The sequence below is a fragment of the Panthera tigris genome, chromosome A1, assembly GCF_018350195.1.
Source record: "Panthera tigris isolate Pti1 chromosome A1, P.tigris_Pti1_mat1.1, whole genome shotgun sequence".
NCBI lineage: Eukaryota > Metazoa > Chordata > Mammalia > Carnivora > Felidae > Panthera > Panthera tigris.
The window spans coordinates 44,266,196-44,278,272 of record NC_056660.1 but is presented as its reverse complement, the minus strand read 5'-3'; the positions used below and the strand labels follow the sequence as shown (position 1 = coordinate 44,278,272).

At 32.8% G+C, this 12,077-nt stretch overlaps 1 protein-coding gene across 2 annotated transcripts in view; it reads left to right on the top strand.

Annotated features, from left to right (window-relative positions):
* Positions 1-12,077, top strand: part of KLHL1 (kelch like family member 1) — a 355,150-nt gene that overhangs the window by 208,934 nt on the left and 134,139 nt on the right. For both annotated transcript variants that reach the window (XM_042957768.1, XM_042957762.1), the window contains one exon: positions 996-1,208. In XM_042957768.1, the coding sequence (XP_042813702.1) occupies positions 996-1,208 (213 nt within the window). The remainder of the gene's footprint in view (positions 1-995; positions 1,209-12,077) is intronic.

The following is a 12,077-nucleotide window of genomic DNA, read 5'->3' as shown; positions in this document are numbered from 1 at the left end:
AGTCTTGAAAATGACAGAAATTAGGAAAACAACATGGATGAAAGTCATTTTAAAGCGATAGAGGGAGAGAGGGAGGACATGTCAATCAGGATGGAAATTGAAAGAAGAGTAAGTAATTTTTGTGACTGGAACACAAATAAGGTGAAGCCATGTAGTCTTAGAACAGAAAGAGGTCAGACCAGAAAAAACTAGTGTGGTTAACCAAGAGATTTGAACCAAAAAAACAAAAGTAGACCAAACGAAACTAAGCAAAACTTCAGAGTAATGGCATACATTTTATGTTTTAGACACATTCTATCATTATTATAGGGGCTGCAGTAAAGAAGCTAAGAATAGAGTCAGGCAGAGTAATTAGAAGGTTATGGCAGCAATCTGGAAGAAAATAAATGGGGATCTAAATTAAGCCAGAGAAATTGTGATGAGAGGAGGGAGGTATGAGAGATAATAAAAGGGTGGAACATACGTGCTTTTGTGACTTCTCTGGCCTATTTGTGCTATATTTGTTTTTTTTGTTTTTTGGGAGTTTTTTTGTTTGTTTTGGGGTGTTTTTTTTGCTTCTAAATAAACAATGATGCATCTTATAGTGTCATTTACTCTCTATGTAGTTTCATTCCCACTTTCTGATTCATGTATAGGTAGTCAAGCTTTAAAAAATCTGAAATGCTATTCTCTTCGTATTCACCAAATCTTACATAGCAGGTCCACTTGAAACTTGAACATTTAATCACTTAGTACATTCTGCCTGCATAACAAAGCTCAACATTATAATCCTCCAGTTATTACAAGATCTGTGCTGTCTCTGATACATTTACACTTCAATTACAATTACAATGCTTTCATTTTAACAGCTTCTAGTTTCTGAAGGATTAAGTCTCAAGGATTATGTTATAATGAGAACAAAGGTTATTGACGACTTTTCTCATTTCTTTCTGAGATGCTTTGCTAGCTAAATCAAAGTGAAGCCAAATTTATGCCAAGATGTTTTCTCCCTGCAGGAAAACATAATGGAAGTTATGAGAAATCAAGAGTTTTTACTGCTTCCAGCTGAGGAGCTCCATAAACTCCTGGCCAGCGATGATGTAAATGTCCCTGATGAAGAAACCATCTTCCATGCATTAATGATGTGGGTCAAGTATGACATGCAGAGGAGATGCAATGACTTGAGTATGCTTCTTGCCTTTATAAGACTGCCACTGCTTCCACCACAGGTAATTGCATGTGATGCTGATAAATGGCTACTATGTGTTGAAAAATCCTACGTTAAAAGTAACATCAAAATATAAACAAAAGGATAATAACAACTTAAAATAGAAAATAATACCCATAGAGCATTTGGTAACATAGTCATGTTCAATTAATATGTATATAGTAAATGCGTGCATGCGCGCGTGCACACACATACACACACACACTTGAAGGCAGAAAGTCCAACCATTTCCCAAACTAAGTTTTATGCCCCTCCATTACCATTTTCTTACAACTGTTCAATTATTAAAGAAAAAGGAGCATCACACCCTGTTCATTATTATTCCTCACAATTTTATTTTTACTTTTAATCAAATACTCTTTTCAGGAAAATTTGGTGATGGAAAATGATGATGATAGGTCTGAATCCCGTCTCTGCCACATATTGACTCATGTTCATATAACTATGAGAATGTCACTTAATGTCTCTGATATTCAATTCCTTTATATATAGAATAAAATTGTGCTATCACACAAAAAATTTGAGAGGATCAAATTAGATAAATAGTATCTAGAAGATGTTTAAAACTTTGCAATTAATTCCCTGGTTCCCTATTTTGACAATCTATCCATCTGCCTATCCTCTATATAATTTATTTATCTAGCCTAAGGTGTAATAATATGATCATTTTCTGATGAAAATACATCCTTGAAGTATATTTTAAGGCTCAATGCATGAGATATCAAACCTCTATAGATGGATAAGACATATACTGACGGGGTTCATACTTATGAAACAACAGCCTTTGGCAGTTGGGATTCTGAAATCTTTAATAATTGGAGCTAAGGAGAATCCATACACCAAGTGAACCAACCACCTCGTTTGACTGATGAGTTATGTAAGACACAGGTGAATTGATAAGAACAAGTTTATTCAGTTCGTAAGAAGAAGAGTATTTTTCTCTGATTTGGAGTCTTGTGCTTTAAACTAATTTGTAACATTGCAAAATTATCTATGTGCAGCAATGTTAACATGGGGTTTCTGTCTTCTCAGGCTATCCAAAATAAGCTTGAAGGTAGCTCTTACCTCCGCAATGTTAGATAAAATTGTGTTGTGTATACATTTTTTTTCTGGTAGCTGTGGGGGGCCTGTAACATTCACCTGATCCTTCTTTTGGATCCATACAACCCTCAACACTTTCACTAATACATATATTACTAAGAATGTAATACAGGGAATTAGGGCACTGGGAAAGAATGACAGGCCAAATATAACATGCTAATACGTGAAGTGAGAGGTATGGTCGTATATTAAGATTGGAAAGTTAAAAAAAAAAAACACTGTGTCAAAATTGGGATAACAAATCAAACTTAATACAGTAATAATTGTTTTTCATCTGGCTGCTGAAATGAATAAAGTAATAAAAACAGAGAAAAAGAATTTATGGAAATCCTGCCTAAGCAAATTATATAAGATTATCCTAATACCAGGATTTTAAAAGGGAGACAAATGCATTTAGGTAACTAAACAAAGAATAAACTGTGAAGCCAAGCACTGGATTTGTCTGCATCTTCCATCCTAGGTTCTGACGCAAGATATTCTTTGAAGCCTGGGGATCTTCTCTCAGTATAGAAATGGCCAATGATCACTATTAGCCAAAAATATCATACTCATCTGTCATCAAAAATGGGAGATGCTTTTACCTATACATCTGTCTATACTATTCCATCAGAATAGACATGTACATCCTATTAGCTTATTTGTTCCTAAGGCTACACATTAAAATTATAGTTTTAATTCTTATTGGTTCAGCTGATTCATCTTAATAAATTAAACTATTTATTAACATTAGAAATTAAGATATATATTTTTGATGTAACTCGCTAGTAAAAGACTTTTAAGTATACTCTTATTAAAGTGTCTAATAGGTATAAATATAGCATATATATATATTCTCTATTCCTCATTTCTCAAACTAGGGCCATTCCAAACTAACTTTATATATAATTTCAAGATAGATGTGCAAGAAGAAAGAGTAAAACACATTTTCTTTTCATAAAATGTTTCTGGATATAGGAGGAGCTATCACTTCTTAACTAACAGAATTACATGTCATGATTAAGCACATTCCATATATTTCTAACCTTCAATACACAACTGCAAGGTAGATGTTATTAATTATATTGTACAGAGGGAAAACAGGTTGAAAGAGGTTAAGTGACCTTGTCAAAGGCCATAGGGCTAGTGAGAAATCCAGACTTCTTGCAAACCTGAGCTGTGATGTAGTTCTACTGAGTGTACGTTGCTTCTTTGTTTGCTTTCAAAAATGGAAGACCATAAAAAATCGCCTGAATACAGCAGTTTTGAATATTCCTACAAAAAGACTGGTGAAGGAAGAAGAGCAGGGGAATAGGAAATAACATGATTTTATTTCTTTCTTTAGTTACTAAAATAATACACTTCATCTCATTTCATTTCTTCATTATCCCATGTAGTAAATATTATTATTACCGTTTGACAAATGAAGAAATTGAGAATGGGAATGATAGCTGTCTTCCTATGGAGTTGTAGATTGTGCTCTGGATGTATCTGATTATTCCACTGAGGAGAAATGAGTGTAGTATTTTTCTGTTGGCTTCATATTTAACTCAATCTCCGACAGAGGTTAAAAAAAAAGAGTTTAATCAAATCTAGGATTTTCTAGCCTTTTACATGAACTTTCAAAGAAACTAAGCATCTTAGGGTCTTTAAGAAAAGCCATTATGATGATCAGGAAACATTTTTTCTTGATCCTGGAGCCATTAAATATATGTTTACACCTATTATGTATTGCTTATACACCAACACTCTCCTCTCTTCCCTCCTCCCTCTCTCTCAATATATATGTTTATTATATATATATATATGTATATATATATATGTTTATTATATACATAATTTACATATCTATTAAAGATTAAATATATGTGCTTATTATATACATAAACCTTTATTTAATCTTTAATAGTTATATAAAATGCAATGTTACATTTTAAAGTACTAGCAATATTTGAAAGAAGGAAAATCTCCATTTTTCTAGTGAGGTAAGAATTTATTTTCGAAGGGAAAGAGTAAATGGGCTAACTTTTTAAGGAGACCTGAGAGAAGAATTTGTATGATAATTCCTGTGATGTAAATGACAGGTTTCAGGTAAGTGAGAGAACGATGCTCGGAAGACCTGTTGGGAGCTACATATAATATTGTGAAGCAAAACACAACAAGTACTGACCAAGGCAAGAGTAGAAAACCAAGATTTAGAGATGTCTAAACAAAAAGAAATAAATACAGAAAAAAAATGTATGTTTCTGGGATAAAGCTAAACTAAATAACTGGGAGTATTTTTACAGCCTTGATTTTCTAGTTTCTATTTAGTATGTGCATGGAAAAATTTCTAGAGCTTAAACAAAAAGTAAAAATAAAGACATTGAGACTTCATCAACAAAGAAAACATGTTAAAAGATTGACTGCTGTCAAAGAATAAATCTAGATTATTACTACACTAATAGTCTTCTCTTATACTTGTGAGCCAATTGACCAACCTGCCTTAGGTGGATTTCAATTTAATTATTTATCACAATCTGCATTCTCATAGATATTTTTTCCATCATGTGTATTTGTGTTTAGTTATTTCTTAAGTTCACAAGAGAAAATCTGTTCTGATATTCTCTTTTATTTATAAATTAATGTATGTTATTATAAAGTATAAATTATGTTAATTTGGTGTACAAATATATAATAAAGATATAAATTTTGGTAGACAGTATGGATTTTAGTTAAGCACAGTGGTAGACACCATGAGCTTCAGAAGAGAATAAAAGAAGAGACATAAAAAGACTCAGAAGTGAAATGTCTATTTTATCTTGTATTGAAATATAATAGTTATTGCTGAAATAACTTCAGTTGGCTTTGCTATAGAAAGGAACTGAGGAAAAGGCAAAATGAAAGAAATACATAATTGAGTTATAGTCTAACAGTGAGTGACTTCTATTATCTTTTAACATTATATTTTAAATAAGGGAGAAGTAGAATTTTCCATAAGAGTTTCTATATTTTTCTGGACTGCCCAGAGGTTTAAAAATTTCAACAGACTTGGAAAAAGTATGGAAATTTCATTTTAGAGAGTGAATGTGTATGTGTGTGTTGTGTGTGTATGCATCGATTTACTTTTTTTCTATATTTTCTTTTATAAAGATGCAACAAAAGAATATGTTCCTATGCAATAACATGTTTTAACACTATGAAACTATTGTTTCCACTCGTTTTAACTGATTTCATAAGATATAAACTTGTAATACGTACATAAATATTTATTTCTTATATACCTGTTTTAAAAGTACAAAAACTATCCAATTTTTGGTGTGTTCCTTTCTAATGATTGGTTTGGAAATTTAAATCATGTTATTCCAAAAATGAAAGGATTGCAATTCTATATATACTTAAGTCAAAATATCTTCCAAAAAACTCAGTTTTATCACAGTCAGAGATTATTTAGAAGGTTAGACATATACAAATAAACTATGTTTCCTATTTGGAATTGGTATTGTTTCTCTTTTGAGATGACAAGGATAAAGATTTCTTATAACTTACTAACCAGACACCTACTGACTTTTAAAGGAAATACGTAGCTGTGTGTGTGTGTGTGTGTGTGTGTGTGTGTGTGTGTGTGTGTTTATGTACATAAACACTTTCGGTAGCAAAATGTGAAAGAAAAAAACATATGAAATGGAATAACAAATGATTGCCTAAGCTTAGAAGAAAATGGCTTATTTTAATAATAAAAAATAACAAAATAACAAGGAAACCAAAAGTGTATCTTAAGGAAACAGATACTACTTCTATTTTATAAGAACACATATTTCTATGCAAAGCTGTAATTAATTTATTCCAAAAGATTCTTTATGTAATAATAGCAATATGAGAAGGGAGAGGTCATCAACATTTTTTACTCCATTGGAAATGTGACAGTTGATCAGATACCAGTGATATAGATTCTGCTGTCTATAAAAATTATAGCCACCACTAAAAATCCTAATGAAAAGCAAGCAAAGTGACAAAGAACAAATCAATATAACAAAAGCATTCATAAATCACAATGTAAGATATACCGAGTAGATTATACTCCTGAGTAATTTATATGTTTTGTTTGGTTTTACTTCTCCAAAGGAAGCATTGATAGACCACCTGATAATTCCAACAATTCTCCAAGTTTGTCAGCATAAATGTTCAGTATTTAGTGTATTATATATCTTACTTTTACAAAGGAAAAGAAAAGAAAAAAACTTTTAACTCTTACAAAGGAGTAAGGCAAAAGGAATTAATCAAACACATTAACAATGCATTTCCGGTCTTTGTTACTCTTCAATTTGTTTTTGTTCTATTTTGTTTGTTTTTTTTTTTTTTTCTCTCTCTCTCTCTGATCTGCTTGCTGTCTGATTAATTAATGATTATACCAGACATCATCAAAGAAATAGTCTTCTCCACAAAACTAGACTGTAATAGTTTTTAAAAGTGTAGAATAATGTTATTCTCTAAAAGAAACTTGAGAAACAGTGTTTTTAAAACAGAAATGCTCAGACAATGTATGCTTCTAAAATCTTACCGGAAATACCATTTAGTTTCATGATCATCTATCACATGATGGCATTCACGGTTCAAGTTATAATATTAAGAAAATACAATAATTTTTTATTTCATCAATTTTTGTAAGTGAGTTATAATGTAAAAACAACAACAACAACAACAAAAGATATGCACAAGCACAAACTCAAACTTACACACATTACTCTCTTTGGTCACGAGGGTAGAGAAATTGGAACCTAATCTGAAAGACTACTTTTTTGTTACAGTGCTGAAAGCCTCTGTGCTTTTGTCAAGGGCTGATATCAATGCTTGTGGTTTGTATCCCATCTTTATTGCCATTGAAATTTCACTACTTCAGTGACCCCTTTTATATTTTATATTATTAATTTGTTCCGTATCGGATCATTGGTATTAACTCATGTAGATTTGTTGTTTCGCATATATTAAACAAAACTCCTCACATTCCTACCTACGGTTTCAATTCTGTTTCCTTTTCAAGCAAAATATGTAATTATTATATATAGTTGTAATAAATCTAATTATTAATAGTCATCATTCTCTCTTCAATCCACTGTAATCAATCCTTTGAACAATTTAAAATCACCGCAAACCTCCATGCTGTAATATTCTGCCTATCTCATTTGTTTCTATCTTATACTTGGCTTCCCAGTGACGTTTGACAGAATTGATCTGGCCACTCTTACCCAATTGTTATTCCTAATTTTTTTGTACTCCGTGATGTTGCAATGCCCCAGGACACCATGTGCTCTGCATAAAGAATAATATTTACTTCTGTACTTTTAAATACTTTATAGGAGTCAATTGTAAGTTCCAAATTTATATATTTAGCTCTAAACTTTTCCTGAGAGATAGATTCAAATACCTGGTTAACTACTTGATATCTCTAATTAGATATCCAAGAGCCATCCAAAACTTCACGTACTGGAAGAATTGAAGATCCCAAGACTTTCTCCCTGCTCCCCTACTCTCAGTAAATACACTACCAACCATCTAGTTGCTTAGGCTTAAATTCTAGCATCACTTTTAATTCTTAACTTTGCATTTCATTTAATATTCAGTTCTTTAGGAAGTCCTTTTTGACTGTATTCTAAAATATATCCTTAGTCTGTTGTTTTTTGTTTTTTGTTTTTTGTTTTTTGGCCTCGCTACAGCCCCATCCTAAAATAAGCCACCACCATCCTTCTCCTGCACAATTGGAATAGTATCCTACCTGTTACTCGAACTTTTATGCTTAACTATGGCAGTAATTTCCAACAGAACTCTTGAAGTGTGAATGCATTAATCTCAAATTTAAGATTTATACTCCTAGGACAAAATGCTAATATCCTTGCCCTGCAAAGTCTACATCGTCTATTTCATGATTACAAACTCCCTGACCTAATCTCTCCCCAGCACTTAGTATACTCTAGGTACACTGATATTCCTTCTGTTTCTGGCACAGGTCAAGTTTATTTCTTCTATAGCATATCTGTGCCAGCTGATGCTGGGGGCTAGAAGCAGTGGCTTGCCAGTGGAAGAGGATGGTGATGATGGGAATATCTTCTCAGGTGCGAGCAATGAAAGGGGAGGCATAGTTTGTAGATTATTAAAGACAATAATAAAATGGCCAAAAGTCAGCCCACTTTTGTTATTACTAGACCTTGACAATTCTTTAAAATGCCATTAATAACATACTTCTACCTGCTGGGATGAACTGCCCACCACACCCCTTTTCTGAACGTCTACTGCCTAGAAGATGTTTACATTCATCATAGCATGGCTGACTCTTTCTAATTAATCACATGCCACATCAAGTCTGTCCTGTTCTTAGCACTTTCACCTACTATTTTCTTGAGTTTTAATCTGTTTTTATCTCTTTCCTTGTAAATATATTTTCCAGAAAACCAGACTTGAAGCTCTTGTTCCCAAAATTCCTGGCATAATAAGTACTCAAAAAGTATTCATCAAGTCAACAAATGAAAACATTTTCTAGGTCTTAGGAATTGTAGTTTCATTTAACCATATGTTGATATATGACTTATCTGAAATGAAAGAGAAATCTACAATAGTGTGTTATGATGGAGCTAACAGTGGGTACTAAGGATGAAGTCATAAAGAGCACACTGATTCAGACTTTACTGAAAATCCTTTATTGAATGGACAATAGGAAAGCAAATTAAATAGGATATGCTCCCTCATCTCTTTGCTTTATTAGATATATCCATAGAATTTACTTTATTCGATATATCCATAGAACATAAATTCATTAGAATTCCTCTGATTTAATGATACATTTAAAAATAAGTTGGCTATAAGAAAAAAATGTCCCATTTTCATTGCTAGCATAATATATCAGAAAACAAAGTCCATTCCATGGGGAAAAAAAAACCTTGAACTTCAGTTAGTTCATAAGCATTTTTGTACATATTAAATAATATACATAACATTTACAAAGAGGCCACACAGTGTGAGAACAATTATTTTCCTCAATTAAACATTAAAGAAGAATTTCATTTTTTATTCATGCCTATTTTATATAACAATGATAAAATTAAAGGACATAATAATTTGTAAGAGGACTAACAAAAATTGTGGAATGTTTGGAATGAAGCAAAAGCCATTTAAATCATTAAAATATTTCTAGCTATTTTAATTTAGGATTTAGGGAACTCAGTTAACTCATGAAGCTACTTTAATATTTTAGTAACTGAAGTTTATAGAAATAAAATCTGAAGATTAAAATAGGATCCTTAGACTAAAGAATACTCTTAATTTGGGGGCAAATATCATAGGTTAAGCTATAGTAGAGAAAATTACCTTGATCCAATTATAAGATTATTTTATTTTGATCAGTAATTTATTTGGGATATAGATAAAATACATATTGTTCCTGCACCCCCTGTCCACACTGCTATTTTTATAAAATATTTTTGCTTGTTACTCTTTGAGGAAAAGCAAGGCAGCCTGTGTGGCTGAAACAGAGTCATCCAGGGAGTGAGTTGTTGGAGGAATTTAGAGAAGGTGAGGATCGAAATCATTGAATGACTTGTAAGCAATTGCAAGGACTTTGGTACTTCCTTTGAGTGTGATGGAAGCCATTGCAGAGTTTTAAGCAGAAAAGAACTTTATCTCATGTACACAGTTGAATGGACTATCTAGTTGCTGTGTAGAGAGTATACTACAGGGAAACAAGAGTAGAAAATGGAAACCAGTTAGGAGGTGATAGCAATAGCAGAGGTGAGATATTTGAGAAGTCACATAAGAGTAATAAGGTAGTAACAATGAAGATGGTGAGAAGTGTTCTCATTCTAGTTATATTTGTAAGTACAGCTGTTTATATGGGAGAATAAGAGATAAGAGAGGAATCAGAAATGATCCCAGGTTTTTTGGCTTGAGCCCCAATGAGGAAGGATATTATGGAATACTGACTTTAAGATTTCTATTAAGCCTTTAAGTGGAAATGTTGAATAGGCAGTTGAATGCATCATTTAGGTGTTGTGGAGGTACACTGGGAGATATAAATTAGGAAACCGTTGGCATATAGATATAATTTAAAGCCATGATATGAGATAGTATTACCTAAGAAGTCAGAATAGATAAATAAGTACAGAGAACTCAGAATCACGTTCTGGGCATCGAAACATTACAAAATTAGAGATAGAAAGAACCTGGTAACTGAAATCAAGACACTAGTCAAATAGTATATAAACCAAGGGAGCTTGCTGGCAGAAATTTCATAAAATAAACCATCAGAGAGGACTGAGTGATAACCTGTACCAAATGCTGCTGAGAGATCAAATAGAACGATGTACGTTAATTGATTTTTAAGGATATGAAAGTCATTGGTAACTTTGACAAGATTAATTTCTATGGAATAGAGCTAAGCAAATGTGGGAAAACTAGCATTTAAAATAGTAAATACATAGGATGTTTAAAACTGCAAAATTGAACCAAAAAAATAGTCTGTAAGTGGCTGGGTTTATCAGCCAGGATTCAATGAAGAGAAACAAAAACAAAGTGAAATTTTAACATGGAAAATTTATTTAAAAAATCACTAAGTATAACAAGGATTTGGAGTAAGGAAGCGTTAGAAACTAAAAAGCTAAAGGAACTCTAAAGAATATAGAAATAGCAGATTTCTGAGGTATACTTCAGAGACATTGCTGTTTTAGGTCTAGACCACTACAATAAAGTGAATATCACAGTAAAGTGAGTCCAATGAATTTTTTGGTTTCCCAGTGTATATAAAAGTTATGTTTACATTTATAAAAGTATAGCCCATTAAATGTGCAATTATGTCGAAGAAAAACAATGTACATACTTATTTTAGAAAAAACTTTACTACTAAAAAAATGATAACCTTCATTTGAGCTTTCAGTGAGTCGTGTTCTTTTTGATGGTAGAGAGTCTTGCCTCCATGTTGATAGCTGCTGACTGATCAGGGTGGTAGTTGCTGAAGGCTGGGGTGACTGGGGCAATTTCTTGAAACAAGACAACAATGAAGTTTACTGTATTGATTGACGTTCCCTTTCACAAATGATTTCTCTGCAGCAAGCAATGATGCCTGATAGCATTTTACTCACAGAGATTTCTTTCAAAACTGGAGTCAATCCTCTGAAACCCTGCCACTGCTTTATCAACAAAGTTAATGTAATATTCCAAATTCTTTATTTTAACAGTCTCCACAGCATCTTCACCAGGAGTAGATTCCATCTCAAGAAACCACTTTGTTCATCCATAAGAAGCAACCACTCATCCATTCAAGTTTTATTGTGACCTTTCAGAAATTCAGTCACATCTTCAGGCTCTACTTCTAGTTCTAGTTCTATTGCTATTTCTACCACATCTTTAGTTACTTCCTCCAGTGAAGTCTTAAACCTTTAATTTGTAATAAACACAATATCTGCAAAGCACAGTAAATCAAAGTCCTATAAAACAAGGTATTCTTGTATAAGGAGCAGCTACTTACTGCCTTAGGGCTGAGACAGAGCACCCACGGAAGCACCCCACCTGAGATTCAGACCTCCTTGAAGACAGTGCAGCCATGACTAACTAAATGGCAGACAAGTGGTGTAGCAGTGGTAGAATTTTCTAGAAATCTGTCCTTTAGAACTTACTAGCAATCTTCCCTCTAGGTATCCCAAAAGAGACACCCTGCTACAAAATCACCTGGGGAGACTTCTGGGATAATTTTCTAGGTTCTCCTGGCCATCATGCTCTGCAGGAGGCAAGCACTAGAGAAACTGCATTCATTGCAGAAATCCGGTGAATA